Genomic DNA, 15,334 nt, shown 5'->3' with positions numbered 1-15,334 from the left:
CCTATTGCACAATCGGTGATCGCTGATCGCCGATCGTCGACTTCCTCTGTCGGTCATGTGTCGAAAGCGAAAGTGTTAATTCCCTGGAAGATGCAATATTTACACACAATATTCTCATTCTGCGGGTGATCGCATTTCGGGGTTTTTTAAACCGATCTTCGGTGGGTTCTAGGTAGATAGACCCAACGAAACCTCCAGCGAACAACCGCATCTGGGCAAATTGACTTTGACATAAATATTTGTGACATAGTCGCCTGCCCCGGCCTCTGCCTCGGCCTGGGCTGACTTGGCCCTCATTGAGTAATTTCACACGTTGGTTCGGAGCCCAAGTCCGGACAGAACAATCGCTGACCATTGTCGAGTGCCTTGGGCCAGCGGACTATAAATGCCCACTGCCGGTCACCAGAGTTCAACAGTCAGCGAGTTGGAGGCGTCGTGGTCAAAGCAATTTGTGGATAGCCGCTCAGAAATCAGAGATCGCATCAGCATCGTCAGCATGAAGTTCTACGGAAGCAGCAGCAGCATCAGCATCGTGCTCATCTGGGCGTTGATGGGCACACTCCTGGCCCCCGGAGAGGCAACCTTTGGCAAGCTGAATCTACTGCTGGGCGGTGCCAGTGCTGGTGTCGGTTCTGGCTACGGATCCGGCTATGGCTACGGCTCGGGATACGGCTCTGGATATGGCTCTGGCTATGGATATGGCTCGGGCTATGGCTCTGGATATGGTTCCGGCTATGGCTATGGTGGCGAGAACGTGGTCAAGGTGATCAAGGTGTCGGTCGTGCCAGGCGGTGGCTACTCAGGAGGCTACGGATCCGGCTACGGCGGCGGCTACGGCGGTGGCTACGGATCCGGCTACGGCGGCGGCTATAGCAGCGGGTTTGTTGGCGCAGCTCCGGCCATCTCCACATCGGCTGTGGTTACCCCTGTGGTCACCTCAGTGTCCACACCCGTGGCCAGCTCCATCCTGACTGGCGGAGCTGGCTATGTGGGCGGCTTTGGTGGTGGACTGGGCGGCTTCAGTGGCGGTCTGGGCGGCTTCAGTGGCGGTCTGGGCGGCTACGGTGGGGGTCTGGGGGGTGGCTTGGGCGGCAGTTCCCTGCCCGCCTCTTATGGCTTTGGCGGAGGCTATGGGGCTGGCGGTGGCTTCGGCTTGGGCTTTGGCGCCCCCCCACCACCCCTCGGCCTGGCATCGGGCCTGTGCTAGACGGATAACGAACGAATTACAGTTAACTTTCCCTTTTTTTGTCGATATTCCTAATAAAAAGTGTTTAATTAAAATCTAATAAATAAAATGTTACAATAGATTGAAATCATTTGGTTTTATTCGGAATTTATTCCAGAATCTAAAAAAAATACTAGAAATACTAGAATACTAGAATTGAGCGCCCAAAAGCGTGCTACAGCGTGGCTCGGTGGAGGTTTTGGACGATCTATCGTGGGCTGTTGGGCAATGTGTAATGTTTGACTGTTGCAATTCAAGGCTTGACAATTACAAAATACAATTTCGCACCTAATTGCAGACATCACGCCTCTAGAATGGTGACCTTCGGGTGGGCTTTCTGAATGAAACCGAGAGTTGAGTGCTTGGGCCGACAAACCGCCCACTGTTTACGCATTCAGTTAGCCGACCCCGACTCCAACTCCTCTCTCCGGCGGAGCACTAAACCGAACAATACGGTTAATGGTAATCAAGTGCCAAAAGCCAAAAGCAAAGCCAAAGTCAAAGTCACAAATGCCAAGCCCAAAAACGTTTGGCCAAGAATGCTGTACGCGCTTTGGGTGCAAATTGATTTTGCTGGACCAGCTCCAGCTCCAGCTCCAGACCCCATCGATGTCCAACACGGGCACAGCCGCAGACTGAAATGCGAAACCAAAAAAAAAAACAAACAAACAAAAGCCAGGAGGGAAACCCGACTTTGGGCCGACGCTTTTAATACCCTTGCAGATCGATCGTCGGTTGGAGTTTAGAATTTATTTGGTGGTGGCCCTTCACGTTGGTCCTCTACAAAAAATAGATGGTATTAAGCGAAAAGCGGACTATGTAAAACTTCTGCAAGCCCATCTTCTGAATTTTCTAGGGAAATGTGTTTATCCCGAATATAAAAACTTTTGAACAAGACAGGCATCTCTCAAAGAGCCGACCTTAAGCCGATTGAAATCCTATGGTCAATCGTGAAACGACGGCTTGGGCAGGACGAATCAGCGCCATCTAACGTAGGCGATCTCTGGGGACCTGTAGAAGCGGAATGGAATCGTATTCCAAAAGATATTTTTGGTAATTTGATAGAGAGCATTCCAAAACATTTAAAAGAAAGTAATATCTAATAAGGGTCTATGCACAAACTGTTCTTTAATTTGTATAAAAAATGCAAAAGTGAGTTGTTTTGGTTTTCTATTTTTCATTCTTTGAAAAGTTCCTATTCGTTCTTGTAATTATAGTTTATTTGCTAAGAATACAAGTATTTATATGAGGAAAAAGTTCTGTTTGTTTGGCTTTATTCGTTTGGCTGTTATGGGCGGCGAAAGTCCGTGAGAGTCCCCACTCTATAAGATTGAAATAATATTGGGACTTATGTAAATATTAAATAAATACATACAGAGCTCTCTTTGAGCACTCGAAGATGCTTTTTTAAACCAAAATACCCCTTTGCTAGGGTATACACGCATACATACCATACACGAGCATTGAGAAAACTTCACAAAATTTGTAAATGGGAATGTGTAAATTGGCTATGATTTAATATTTGCCATGTTTAGTCCATGAGCGATGGAGCAGAGGCAGAGAACGAGCTGGTCAGGGTACAGTACATCTCAGAACAGGGCATTTCAATGAACCCGTAAAGATCTGGCTTTAGGGGGACTCCATGAATCCAGGCGTGACTGAACTTCTCGCGAACTTGTCACAGCACAATTCTCGATATCTCCCCCCAAAATGTTCCACGTATGTTCCCCTTAAAGGGAATTTTATTATGCCTCCCTCCACAGAACCCCAGAACATATTCTGTGTAGTAAAACCTGTTGCCAAATTATGGAAATACACTAGCACAACATTTCGCCAAGTCAGGAAAAGCTTTCGTGTTCTTTTTTTTGACCTAATTAGCATAACAGTCTAGATCAATATAAATACAAAGAAGCAGCCAGCATAGCATGACTGACATTTACATAAAGAAGATGCTTGTAATATTTGGTCTTAAATGGAAACAAATACACACTCGAGACGTGGCCAGCGTGGACAAGTTTCAGCCGAGACAGCACTCCGAGAAGATGAAGCTGGGCTCGGACCAGATCGGATCGGATCTGTTCGGCTAGGGGTTGGGCGCGCTTTGGATATTGGCGAGACGTCGGCCAGGTTGTCGTTGGATCCCCTCCCCCCCCCCCTTTGACTACGTGTAGCCATGCACAAGATTTCAGTGACTGGACGAGTGACAAAGACAATACAATGGCCACGCACATGGTCCCGTGTGCACTGGGAGAAACCCAAGATGACGGGCACAGAGCTATTATAAAGTTTTGATAGAGGGTTGGATTTGATGCTTGATTGATGTTAGAACAAGAGCTTTGATGGATTTTTTGGGTATCATGTGTAGTGCACATTTCTCTTTTGTATATGAAGAAAAAAGATTTGGGTCGTCCTCGTAGTTGTCCCGATTTTTAACTCATTTTGGCGCGAGCGGCCGAAGCGGGGCGCATGAGCGAGTGAATGAGCGAGCGAATTAGCGAGTGAGTTAGCGTGTGAGTTAGCGAGTGAATGAGTGATTGAATGAACGAGTGAAAGAGCGAGAATGAGCGAGTATTAGCGAGAATAAGCGAATGAATGAGCGAGTGAATGAGCGAGTGAGTGAGCGATGGAATGAACGGGTGAATGAGCGAGTGAGCGGACGAGCAAAGCCAGTGAGCAGGGGTTGGCGCACGAGCAAGTGTTCGCAGGTAGCTTGCCGCATAGTATTTCAATATATAAATAAATAATAATTTTAATATAAATAAACAGAATAATTAGTAAAATTAGGACAGCAGTCGCACCAAAATGCCACTCTATAAAAAAATAAATCCATGTGTTAAATAATACATATATACATACATAATATTTCATATTTCGCATATATGTAAATATAAATTTATTCCTCAAAATGACAGGTTTATTAATCGGTAACCACTGGAACTCTCACATTTATTTTCTTGATTTTTTCTTTTTTGGCCTGTAATGGGTATTTTTTATTTAAAAAACCCTCTGCGCTCAGTGTATTTTTTTGTTTGGGGAATTACCTGCGCTTCTTGCGAATCCATACCGGCACCCAAAAGTTAGCTGCCTTTTTTTTTGTCCACGTTGAGATTGTTTGCCTAGAGATGCGAGAAAATATCTCACTTGATGGTTAAGTAGTTGAGGTGACAGACAGGCAGATAGATGGGCCGTGGGACGGGTAGTACAGCCAGACAGTTGCTCCGATGGATGGCTATGCCGATGCCGATGCCGATGCCAATGCTGGTGCCGGTGGCTATGGCTATGGCTATGGCGGATATGCGAGATGAGATGTGCTGCCCCGCCCATGTTTTTTTTTGGGCTCTGCTTGGATGGGCTTATAAGTAACTATTTATGAATTAGGCAAACAGCTTGGGGAAGCTCCGAACTGTCGCTCGTTGGATCAAGCGCAGCTCAGCCCTGCTTGTGGCATAGATTAGAACTATACAAACACTCGCACATCCACGTCCACGTCCACATCCACAGATACAGACACAGACACAAATACAAACACAAGCAGATACAGATACAGATACAGATACAGGTGAAGATACAGGTACCCATTGATAGCCGAGGGAAGTGTGTTAGGGAACGAGATGAAAGATCGAACGCTGTCGCTGCCTATAAATTAGTGCGTCTCCACGATTTGGGACATCAGTTGAGTTTTGCTTAAGGAACCAGTAGCACCGAACCGAACCCATCACCCAACCCAATCCAATCCAGTCCAATCCCAATCCGCACCATGAAGCTGTTCGTTAGCATAGCACTCGCCCTTCTGGCCATTGCCGCTCCCGCCCAGGGCCTGCTGGGTGCCAAGCTGGCTCTTCTCAAGGCCATTGGCGGCGGCCTCGGAGGCGGCATCGGTGGCGGCAGCTCTGGCGGCGGCGGAGGCTACGGCAACGGCGGAGGATACGGCAACGGCGGAGGCTACGGCAGCGGCGGATACTCCGGCGGCGGCTACAACCAGGGCTACTACAGCCAGCCCAGCCGTCCCGTCTACAACTCTGGATACGGCAGCGGCTCGAGCTCCTCCAGCAGCTATGGCTATGGAGGCGGCTACGGAGGCGGCTATGGAGGTGGCTATGGCGGCGGCTATGGCGGCGGCGAGCAGGTGGTGAAGGTCATCAAGGTGGTGGAGCAGCAGCAGCCCTCGTACTCCTACGGCGGTCCCTCGGGCTACAGCGGCTATGGCGGCTACAACCAGGGCTACTCCAGCGCCAGCGCCAGCTCCAGTGCTAGTGCCTCCAGCTCGGCCCAGGCTGTGCCTGCTGTGACCTACTCCGCTCCAGCTCCCTCGGTGACCTACTCCGCTCCAGCTCCCGCTGTGACCTACTCCGCTCCAGCTCCGGCTGTGACCTACTCCGCTCCAGCTCCCTCGGTGACCTACTCCGCTCCCGCTCCCTCGGTGACTTACTCCGCTCCAGCTCCCGCTGTGACCTATTCGGCTCCTCGGGCTCCTGCTGTGACCTACTCGGCTCCTGCCCCCGCTCCAGTCACCTACTCGGTGCCCGCTCCTCAGCCCGTGGTCCGCGTTCAAGCTGCTCCTGCTCCCATCACCTACTCGGCCCCGGCTCCCGTTGCCATCTCGCGCCCCATCAGCTACGCCCCAGCTCCGATCAGCTATGCCCCAGCTCCGGCTCCCATCCGCTACGCTCCAGCCCCGGCTCCCATCAGCTATGCCCCCGCTCGGCCCCAGATTGTGAAGACCATCAAGCTGATTGTGGACGAGGATCAGTCTGGACGTGTGCCAGCCCCAGTGTACGGAGCCCCAGCACCGGTGGCCAGCAGCTACTCGAGTGCATCCTCTTCCGCGTCAAGCTCCAGCGGCGGCGGCGGCTGGAACGGTGACTACAACGACGGAGGCTACAACGGAGGCTACAATGGAGGCTCCAATGGAGGCTACAACGGAGGCTACAACGGAGGCTACAACGGCGGCTACAACGGCGGCGGCAGCTGGAAGAGCGGCGGCATCTTGGAGAAGCTCGTCGGCTGCTAAGCGCCTCACTGGCCCCACAAAAGAGTACTCAACCCATCCTTACCTAACCTTACTCAACTGTGTATTTTTTTCCTAGTTCTAAATCGAATAATTATTATTTTTTTGTTGTATGTATAATTCCGAATCGATCGCTGTGTACATAAAATAAATCTGCAAAAACATGTGTGTGTTTTCCCCACCCCGAAGTCCAGACTATTCTAATTCCCGGTCATTATACCTATATTGGGTCTCGTAACACTCTCAAATTGCTTCGACCTTACGCGACTGGGCTTATGCAATCGCCAGAATTTCAATCGCCTTCGTTTGTCTTCTTCTAATTTTGGTTTGGGGTTTTTTTTTTCGTGGTTTTGTATCTTTGTGTGTTTCTCGTGTCGTCCCAGAGTTCATTGTGTTATTGATTCTATCCGAAATTAGCACCCGGTCGCTAACTCTGCACGAATCGATGGCAATTCCGATTCCGAATCCCATTCCGGCTACGGCTCCGGCTCAGAAGCTGGCAATGAAAGCAAGGCAAGGCCATCCACCGGTCGAGGAGACCATCGATTGGCCTCTAGATTGGTGTTTTCATTGGCTGCTTATTGGATTTCCCCGTGACATGAGTAACATTCTTTCGATCTTCTTTAAGTGCTGATTGATTGGTTGGGTAATTTTAGAAAATTATTTGATTCTTAGATCACTGGGATATCCACGAAATTAATTTGCTTTTTGTACGTTTCGATTATGTCATTTTTGACAAGTGTTCGTGCCGCTTTTAATAATTTCTTCCATGCAATCCATGTGTCTATGCAGCCATTTATTCCAGAAATTAAGAGTAATTTCTATTCAGATCAGATCGCCAAAATGAGAGATCATTGAATTGTGAAAGATTCACTGGGTTTTCTACAGATCTATCGGTTGCACAGTTCTGGTAACTGAGGCTAAAAAGTCTGTAAAAAGATTTGGAAGACAAGCTGGCAAACTGATCTTAATCGTCCTGTTGGCGTGCAATTTGTGTGCCAAGTTCAGCAAGAAAACACAGTGTCAACGCCACCGAAAAGATCGAACCCCGATGGGCTTTCAGCCAAGACCAAGAACTTCCGTCCCGAGGTGGCTATAAAAAGTGCTGTCTGCGGCCAATAGACCAAGTCCCAGGCCCACAGCAAAATGCCAGTGATTATATTCAATTTGCCCATTCTGGCGATGGTGGTGGCAGTCGTCGTTACCCTGACAGCGGGCCATGCCGTGGAACAGGAGCTGCCAACGACACTCGACGGCCACGGTGCGTATGAGCAATGCAGCCACTGGTTGCCTTCTGTATTGAAGTATTTTCTCAGGCTATGGACCGGCTATACACATAAGCTCTGGAGTCCTGCAGCTGGCCGCCGATACGGAGGCACAGACTCTTCTACTTGTGCCCAGCAGTGTGTACTCCCAGCCGTGGCCCCACTTCTACGTGGAGGGAGTGTCCTCGCACCTGCCGCACTCTGGCCTGCCCCAGCCCCATCTCCCAGCTCATGAGCCCCGAATCGTGATCAGCGACAATGTGGACTTTTCCCAGCTCAAACATCCACTCGTGAAGGCCCATGGACGCTAGACGCTAGACACAAGACCCAAAATTCCACTGGTGTTCACATTATGGAGCTTCTCAAGTTACCCAAAAACGACGTATATATATAGGTATTCTTTTAAACTTAGATTTATTTCAAATATCGCTTCACAAAATAGCACAAAAAAAAGAGGAGGAATGGAGTAAAACTTGCTAACGAGGATATCATTGAGCGTTTTGCTAAATTTTGGATTGACTATCACAGCATTAGTAGTGATGATCCAGACTGTGGGGATCCAGACTCAGTTGGTGCTCCAGATCCAGATGCTCCAGCTGCTGGTGCTCGTGCTGGAGCTGGTGCTCGTGCTCCTGCTCGTGCTCCACTTGCTGCTCGAGAGCCTGGTGCTGGAGCTGGTGCAGCTCGTGCTCGTCGCGATCCTTGAACTCGTACAGGCTGCTGTAGCTGAAGGCGCCCTTGCCATGGTCGATGCCCGGCACCGGCTTGTGGTCCTCCTCGTAGTGGGAGTGCAGCTCACTGGCCTCCGCATACTCCTCGCCAGCATCGCTGCTGCCGTAGTCCGCCGGGAAGCTCTCCTCGCCGAGGTGATCGCCAAGGGCGCCCAGCTGGTCGTGCTCCGAGCTGGAGAACTCATGGGAGAAGTCCAGCTTGGACAGAGCCTCTCCGCCGGTGAGGCCGCCGGCGTAGTTGCCCAGCAGGCCAGCCGAGGGCACGCCCGAGGCGTAGTCCTCGCCAATGGGCGAGCACTGGGCGCCGGCCAAGAGATGGCCCAGCAAGAGCATCAGCTTCAGGCGGTACGTGAACATATTGTCTTTGATTGAGGATGGTTTCCAGAAATCTGAATCTGAATCTCTGATAGTGGGGCTTAACCGACGCGGCGAAATGTTTCGAATCAACTAATTTCTTTTGGCAAACTCTGTTTCATTTTATATGCTTCGGGCCTTGCCTTGCCACACACACACACATGTGTACGTGCTGCATTTTCCTGCATTCTCCAACCACAACAACAGCAAAAGCTACAACAACAGGCACTGCAACATCAGCAGCTTCGCTTTGCTTTGCTTTTGTTTGGCTTGGCTTGAGTTGCTCCGTTTGGGCCATGCCATCCAAAATGTTGCAACGGACATCTGCCTGCCTGGTGCCTGGTGCCTGCCTGCTGCCTGCCCCCTGGCGCTCGGCCCGTTCGGCTGGAGCTGATAATTTGCTGCACTTACTCCGCATTACGTGGACGCTGACGCCGATGCCGATGCCGATGCCTATGCCGACGTAGCCATTGAATAGCCTGTTGCTGCAATGGTGCGTATACGTAATATTTTCGCATTTGCCTTTTTCGGCCATTAGTCTGAGGCTGTTCTCGGTGTAAGCTCGGTGTTGCGCAATCCACAATCACCCATCCCCCCTCCCTGCTACCCTTCTATGTCCGCTATGCCTCTCTCCCTCTTATCTATGGCGGATCTCAGGTGCCGATGCGGAAGCTCCCAAATTTTGGCACAAGTCCGTCAATTGGCCAACTAATTGAGTTTATCAACAATAGAATGGCAGGCTCAGCCACAGCCACTAGCAAACGCACACATTTTGACTTGTTGTCTCTGTCTTGGGGTCTCGCCCCAAACAATGCAGTAAGAGATCTTCATTGTGCAAAGCCCCCCCACAAATTGCACTTGCCAGCTGGCCATCATGAGCGCGACCAAACAAATGAAGTTCAAATATGATTGGGGGAGTTGTAGCCGCAGTTTGAACAGCCAGTTATCTATGCCATGCGGAAAGCGGTTTGGCGACACCATCAATAGGTATAGCATCTTGTCATCTGCTGAGAAATGTTACCCCTAGATGCCTGTACTTTTCTGATCCGTTCTGTTTGGGCCTCGTGCTCATCCTGGAAACAGGCACGACCATCTAGAAGCCCTCAGGAGACTTCGGAAGAGGTTTCTTTTCTGCTTTATAGCCGTACAACCTGAGAGATATGGCAGTTCGGGAAAGCAATTACAATACCAGATACAATTAGCAGTTTAAGCCTGCGCCCTACAGCATTTTTTGTATATCTGCAACGTGCTTAGCTTCTTAGGTATTTCCATTTGTTTTTGCACTTTTATTTCCTAAGCTAAACAAAAAATAACTTGTTAGATAGCTTTGTTCTTGAGGTTCTTTATCAAAATATAGGGTAATTTCTTTATAAATAATGTACATTTTTTCGGCCCCTAACCTGGTGTGCGTTTGTTGAGTCACAGGGGCAACCCAAAAAGATTTGGAGCAGTCGGAATTGATTGATTTCTGACTGCAATTAAAAGCCAAAAGCCTCGAGCCAACAGAGCGAGCGAGTACGACTAGGCCTGATCGCTGACACACTCACCCAATCCACTAACCCAAACAATAACCCATAACGGACACGAACGAATATCTGGCAAGATTGCAATAGGTAAAAAGCGAAGCAAAATAGCCAACGTTACATGCACAATAAGTATAACATCTGGCTGATTGTAGCTGCCGTCAATACTCGTACAATACTCGTGAAATGTGCGAACAATTCGCCGAAATGAAGACAATCAAAATCCACACGACGTTTGGGTGCTCTGACTTGAAATATAGTTCAAAAATACATTTCAGGAATACCTTTCTACAATATAGTGGAGGCCTTAACATTACGATTGAGAAAGACAATCAGAAATCATATCAGATCATTTTGGTGAATATTTTTTGGTGTATGGTACGGGTAGATTAGAAAGTAAAGATACTATTTAGTGCTCCAATGATCTAACTTTCAAATGGAATAAATTTGCGAAACTTTTTAGCTGCGATAAATTATCGATAACGTACCGTGCACATGAACAATCATTTAGGGAAGATTAAGCCGTGAATCGTCCGATCAAATGCCCAGCTCCCGGCACTCTCACTCTCACTCACACTCTCACTCCTTTGGCTGTTGGCTCGCGTGACGGCACACGGCGGCAACAAAAGCAACATAAACATCCAGAGCGGCATCGTTGGGAGCAGCAACAGCAATTCCAGGTGGAGTGTGGGGGAGTGGGGCTCAAAAATTACAAATGTAATAGCCGCCGCAGATTGTGGTGCAGTGTGGTTGTACACCCACAATGGTGGGCCGAGTGGGGGAGTGGTAGCCGTAGTCGTAGTCGGTAATTGGTAGCCGGAGCAAAGCAGTTATTAGTTAGCTCGCATTTTGGCAGTAGCTGCATTTCCTAACGCAAAATATTTTACGAAAATTATGCGATTGCCAATGCCCTGCCCCCCTCCGCCAGGTGATCCTCCGTCGAGTGGGAAAGCCGCCTGGTTGGGCAAGCGAATCGGGCCCCGCTTCTGGCAGCGTGGGCACGTGTACCGCTCACGCTCTCCGTATCACTACTGGCACTCGAAACTGGAGCGGCTGGGGCCATTCATCGTGAAAGAATCCAGAACGTGGATATCTGTGGGGGCCATGAATATTAGATTTATTTCCGTAAATATTTTCTGGATTGGCCCACATTTGCATAAAAGGGTGGCCTCGGGCCGTGGTCTCCTCACACAACCATGACATCTTTTATTCCGGTGCTGCTTATTCTGGCTGTGGGCCTGGTCGTTGCTCCGGCCAGCGGTGATTCCAGGGAAAATCGTTTTCTAAAACCGCCGCCCAAGCTGTACAAACTATTCGCTAAGATCAAGCTGGGCCTACCATTCTCAGCGCTCGGTTATTTATGCAGTCAGCTCAATGACCTGGGCGCTTTTCCGCCATTGGATCCACCGGACATGGCGCGCATGAGTTTCCTTCTGCGCACTGACGACTGCCAGAATGTCAGCATTCCGCTTACTGAGGCCGAGCGACTGTGGGAGGCGCCGGGCTTCCACCAGGATCGGCCCACAGTCATCTACATTACGGGCTGGCTGACGAACATAAAAAGGTCGAACAGCGGGCCTGTTGCCAAGGCCTACAACTGCCGCAACGATACGAATTTCGTGGTAAGTAACTTTCATACCTCTCCAACATGTAAACATGCGGACTAGCCTAATTTTCCACCTAATTTGCCTTTCTTCGCCAGGTGCTGGATGCAGACAACTTCATTGACACCCTCTACCCGTTGGCGGCCCTGAACACGGAGGTCATCGGGGCGTATTTGGCCGAGGCCCTGCTGAAGCTGGACAGATCCTATGTGAGCCGGAAAGTGCACTTGGTGGGACACAGCCTGGGTGCGCAGATTGCGGGATCGGCCGGCCGGAACTTCAAAAAGTTGTCTGGAGGAGCGACTCTAGCGCGGGTAACGGGCCTGGACCCGGCCAACCCTTGTTTCTACAAAGGCAACGATCCAAAGGGCGTACGGAGCGGCGATGCAGAGTTCGTCGACATCATACACACGAATCCCGGCGTTCTGGGCACACCGAAGGTCGTGGGCGACGCTGACTTCTTTGTCCATGGAGATTCTCCATTTCAGACCGGCTGCGGGATTTTGACGGTCACAAAAGTCCCATGCTCGCACGAACGTGCCGTCGAATACTGGACTGAGACTGTGTATCGCACGAACGGAAATAGCTTCCTTGGCAAGCACTGCGTTCGGGAAACGGATCTCTCGGATGCACGCAATTGTAAGGATACGCGGACAGTCATGGGACACGATGCCAGTGTCCGTGAGCGTGGGATCTTCTATGTGGATGCTAACGACGAAGAGCCGTTCGGCACAAATGCAAACCCGGAGGCCTACACCTCAAGCAATAGCCAGTGCGGAGCCTGTTAGGCCTTCCAGTGGCGTTAAGCATCAAGTCAAACTGATTATATCCGGCAGTCAACGAGTATAGGGGTATGTTAGACGTTTCCGACCCAATAAAGTATATTTAGCATCAATAGCCGCGTCCATATAACCCTGTCCGTTAGTCCGTCTTAATGAGCACCTAGATCTCAGAGACTATACGACAAAGAGCAACCTGTGATATCTCCTCCACCCCTACCTAATAAATCAAGGGAATTACCACATACTAGATTGCAGAATTTCGATAAGACCGGATCACTATTATAGCCAGACTGAAAAAACAGAATAGAAGAAAACTTCTAGCATGGTTTTGAGCACTTCTCAGTGTATGTATACGATGTAGGTTTTTTCTCATTGTAGTTGCATTATTTTTAACGACCGTAGAGGGTTTTATTGTCGCAGGTGACAACGAAGGCAGCTGTAAACCAGTGCACAGTGGTTCGTTTTCCGAAAACTCGTTGCAAAGTTCGGAAAGTGTACTTCAATTAAGTATTAGGTATGCGTTTAATCGTTGTTCAAAGCTAAGATTTCTGTTTCAGAAGCGTGTTGAACAGATCTTCGTTTTGGTCTACCTACAAACATATATCACTCATTTTCCTTGCTTTTATACCCGTCTATCGGTCTGTCTATCGGTCTCTCTTCTCCCTCACACACACTGTTCCTCGTTCAGTGTTCACCCCATGGCGGATGCGAGCGAGTTGTAACGGCTGGCATTGCTGTGGGAAGAGAGAGAGAGAGGCTGCTACGACCTGTAAGATTCTAATAAAATAGGTCATTAAGTGGAAAGAGTATATACAAAGTGCAAGAATTAACTTTAGAACATAATTCACGGTCGTAGGTACTCTTTTCTCTCTTTTTTTACTTACAAAATAATTATTTAAAATATTTGCTCAACATTGGAAAGAGTATATTAGACGAAGCTTTTCGGTTTTTTATTGCTTAATGATTTCTAAACAATTTTATTAATGATTTAATTGTGTCCCTTTTGGGAGTCGTAGCTTAAAAGATGAATGTTATGATTTTTGTAGCGTGTTTTCAGAAAACCAGCCACTGTGGGCTCTCAGTATCGCTGGCAGCTCTGCAGGAACACGAAACTAATAACTACAGAGAATCCATAAAGTGGATATCTTTAGGAGCCCTCAATATTAGATTAATATTAATTGCGCAAATATTTTCTGGATCGGCCCACATTTGCATAAAAGGGTGGCCAAGGGCTTAGGTCTCCTCACACAACCATGACACCTTTCACTCCGGTGCTGCTTCTTCTGGCCCTGGGCCTGGCTGGTTCCAGTGAAAGTGAGACCCAGAAAGGACTGGACTTGGGAGCGCGGCTGGAACAGCTGCAGGATACGCTGCAGCAAGTGTTCGTTGGGCTTCCGCTGGGCATCACCTTCTCCCAGCTCAACAAACTATGCAGCACAATCGTGGACCTAGGCCTTGTCCAGACAAAGATTATACCGGACATGTCGCGCATGAGTTTCCTTCTGCGCACTGACGAGTGCCAGAATGTCAGCATTCCGCTTACTGAGGCCGAGAAGCTGTGGGAGGCGCCGGGCTTCTACCAGGATCGGCCCACAGTCATCTTCATTACGGGCTGGCGGACGAGCATTACCGATTCGAACAGTGGACCAGCTGACAAGGCCTATAACTGCCGCAACGACACCAATTTTGTGGTAAAGTGACAATGACTAGATCCAAGTTCGTCTTAGATGATTGTACCTTTCGTTCCGGATAGTTTTCCCCCCCAAGTGATTGTTTAAATGTTAACTACACTGTTTCAAAGTACTCCTCCACAGCACAATATCCGATCGAGTCATAGCTGACTAATTACTGATATCTAAAATGGTCAACTTGCCTTTCTTCACCAGTTGCTGGATGCAGCCGACTTCATCGACACCCTATACTCGTGGTCGGCCCTGAACACGGAGGTCATCGGGGCGTATGTGGCGGAGGCCCTGCTGAAGCTGGACAGATCCTATGTGATCCAGAAAGTGCACTTGGTGGGACACAGCCTGGGGGCGCAGATTGCGGGATCGGCAGGCCGCAACTTCAAAAAGTTGTCAGAGGGAGCGACTCTGGCGCGAGTGACGGGCCTGGACCCGGCCAACCCTTGTTTCTACAAAGGCAACGATCCAAAGGGCGTACGGAGCGGCGATGCAGAGTTCGTCGACATCATACACACGAATCCCGGCGTTCTGGGCACACCGAAGGTCGTGGGCGACGCTGACTTCTTTGTCCATGGAGATTCTCCATTTCAGACCGGCTGCGGGATTTTGACGGTCACAAAAGTCCCATGCTCGCACGAACGTGCCGTCGAATACTGGACTGAGACTGTGTATCGCACGAACGGAAATAGCTTCCTTGGCAAGCACTGCGTTCGGGAAACGGATCTCTCGGATGCACGCAATTGTAAGGATACGCGGACAGTCATGGGACACGATGCCAGTGTCCGTGAGCGTGGGATCTTCTATGTGGATGCTAACGACGAAGAGCCGTTCGGCACAAATGCAAACCCGGAGGCCTACACCTCAAGCAATAGCCAGTGCGGAGCCTGTTAGGCCTTCCAGTGGCGTTAAGCATCAAGTCAAACTGATTATATCCGGCAGTCAACGAGTATAGGGGTATGTTAGACGTTTCCGACCCAATAAAGTATATTTAGCATCAATAGCCGCGTCCATATAACCCTGTCCGTTAGTCCGTCTTAATGAGCACCTAGATCTCAGAGACTATACGACAAAGAGCAACCTGTGATATCTCCTCCACCCCTACCTAATAAATCAAGGGAATTACCACATACTAGATTGCAGAATTTCGATAAGACCGG

The 15,334-nt window shown here is 49.4% G+C and overlaps 6 protein-coding genes across 6 annotated transcripts; 5 read left to right on the top strand and 1 right to left on the bottom strand.

Moving 5' to 3' along the window:
- Nucleotides 1–387: 387 nt before the first annotated feature.
- On the top strand, nucleotides 388–1,307 carry LOC6901221 (glycine-rich cell wall structural protein). Its single transcript, XM_033385480.1, has one exon. The coding sequence runs from the start codon at nucleotides 497–499 to the stop codon at nucleotides 1,205–1,207; it is 711 nt and encodes a 236-aa protein (XP_033241371.1). The 5' UTR covers nucleotides 388–496; the 3' UTR covers nucleotides 1,208–1,307.
- Nucleotides 1,308–4,913: 3,606 nt separating this feature from the next.
- On the top strand, nucleotides 4,914–6,421 carry LOC6901222 (glycine, alanine and asparagine-rich protein). Its single transcript, XM_002133887.3, has one exon. The coding sequence runs from the start codon at nucleotides 4,983–4,985 to the stop codon at nucleotides 6,234–6,236; it is 1,254 nt and encodes a 417-aa protein (XP_002133923.3). The 5' UTR covers nucleotides 4,914–4,982; the 3' UTR covers nucleotides 6,237–6,421.
- Nucleotides 6,422–7,379: 958 nt separating this feature from the next.
- Nucleotides 7,380–7,809, top strand: LOC6901223 (uncharacterized). Its single transcript, XM_002133888.2, has 2 exons — nucleotides 7,380–7,494; nucleotides 7,550–7,809. The coding sequence occupies exons 1-2, from the start codon at nucleotides 7,380–7,382 to the stop codon at nucleotides 7,807–7,809; spliced, it is 375 nt and encodes a 124-aa protein (XP_002133924.2).
- Nucleotides 7,810–7,894: 85 nt separating this feature from the next.
- On the bottom strand, nucleotides 7,895–8,805 carry LOC4814654 (filaggrin). Its single transcript, XM_001354573.4, has one exon. The coding sequence runs from the start codon at nucleotides 8,584–8,586 to the stop codon at nucleotides 8,029–8,031; it is 558 nt and encodes a 185-aa protein (XP_001354609.3). The 5' UTR covers nucleotides 8,587–8,805; the 3' UTR covers nucleotides 7,895–8,028.
- A 2,482-nt stretch (nucleotides 8,806–11,287) lies between these two features.
- On the top strand, nucleotides 11,288–12,736 carry LOC6901224 (phospholipase A1 2-like). Its single transcript, XM_002133889.3, has 2 exons — nucleotides 11,288–11,728; nucleotides 11,809–12,736. Exons 1-2 carry the CDS (start codon nucleotides 11,303–11,305, stop codon nucleotides 12,496–12,498), a joined length of 1,116 nt encoding a protein of 371 aa, XP_002133925.2. The 5' UTR covers nucleotides 11,288–11,302; the 3' UTR covers nucleotides 12,499–12,736.
- A 993-nt stretch (nucleotides 12,737–13,729) lies between these two features.
- LOC117185184 (phospholipase A1 2-like) lies at nucleotides 13,730–15,177 on the top strand. Its single transcript, XM_033385479.1, has 2 exons — nucleotides 13,730–14,183; nucleotides 14,379–15,177. Exons 1-2 carry the CDS (start codon nucleotides 13,746–13,748, stop codon nucleotides 15,066–15,068), a joined length of 1,128 nt encoding a protein of 375 aa, XP_033241370.1. The 5' UTR covers nucleotides 13,730–13,745; the 3' UTR covers nucleotides 15,069–15,177.
- Nucleotides 15,178–15,334: the final 157 nt, after the last annotated feature.

Source organism: Drosophila pseudoobscura, chromosome X, assembly GCF_009870125.1.
Source record: "Drosophila pseudoobscura strain MV-25-SWS-2005 chromosome X, UCI_Dpse_MV25, whole genome shotgun sequence".
Classification (NCBI taxonomy): Eukaryota; Metazoa; Arthropoda; class Insecta; order Diptera; family Drosophilidae; genus Drosophila; species Drosophila pseudoobscura.
The sequence above is the reverse complement of the archived record's forward strand: the minus strand, read 5'-3'. Positions and strand labels throughout refer to the sequence as shown.

What these genes read in the sequence shown, in the direction of transcription:
- LOC6901221 (XM_033385480.1), top strand. Translation starts at nt 497, where the DNA reads ATGAAGTTCTACGGAAGCAGCAGCAGCATCAGCATCGTGCTCATCTGG.
- LOC6901222 (XM_002133887.3), top strand. Translation starts at nt 4,983, where the DNA reads ATGAAGCTGTTCGTTAGCATAGCACTCGCCCTTCTGGCCATTGCCGCT.
- LOC6901223 (XM_002133888.2), top strand. Translation starts at nt 7,380, where the DNA reads ATGCCAGTGATTATATTCAATTTGCCCATTCTGGCGATGGTGGTGGCA. An exon ending in AACGACACTCGACGGCCACG is followed by an intron (nt 7,495 to 7,549) that starts GTGCGTATGAGC and finishes GTATTTTCTCAG; the next exon opens with GCTATGGACCGGCTATACAC.
- LOC4814654 (XM_001354573.4), bottom strand. Translation starts at nt 8,586, where the DNA reads ATGTTCACGTACCGCCTGAAGCTGATGCTCTTGCTGGGCCATCTCTTG.
- LOC6901224 (XM_002133889.3), top strand. Translation starts at nt 11,303, where the DNA reads ATGACATCTTTTATTCCGGTGCTGCTTATTCTGGCTGTGGGCCTGGTC. An exon ending in GCAACGATACGAATTTCGTG is followed by an intron (nt 11,729 to 11,808) that starts GTAAGTAACTTT and finishes TTTCTTCGCCAG; the next exon opens with GTGCTGGATGCAGACAACTT.
- LOC117185184 (XM_033385479.1), top strand. Translation starts at nt 13,746, where the DNA reads ATGACACCTTTCACTCCGGTGCTGCTTCTTCTGGCCCTGGGCCTGGCT. An exon ending in GCAACGACACCAATTTTGTG is followed by an intron (nt 14,184 to 14,378) that starts GTAAAGTGACAA and finishes TTTCTTCACCAG; the next exon opens with TTGCTGGATGCAGCCGACTT.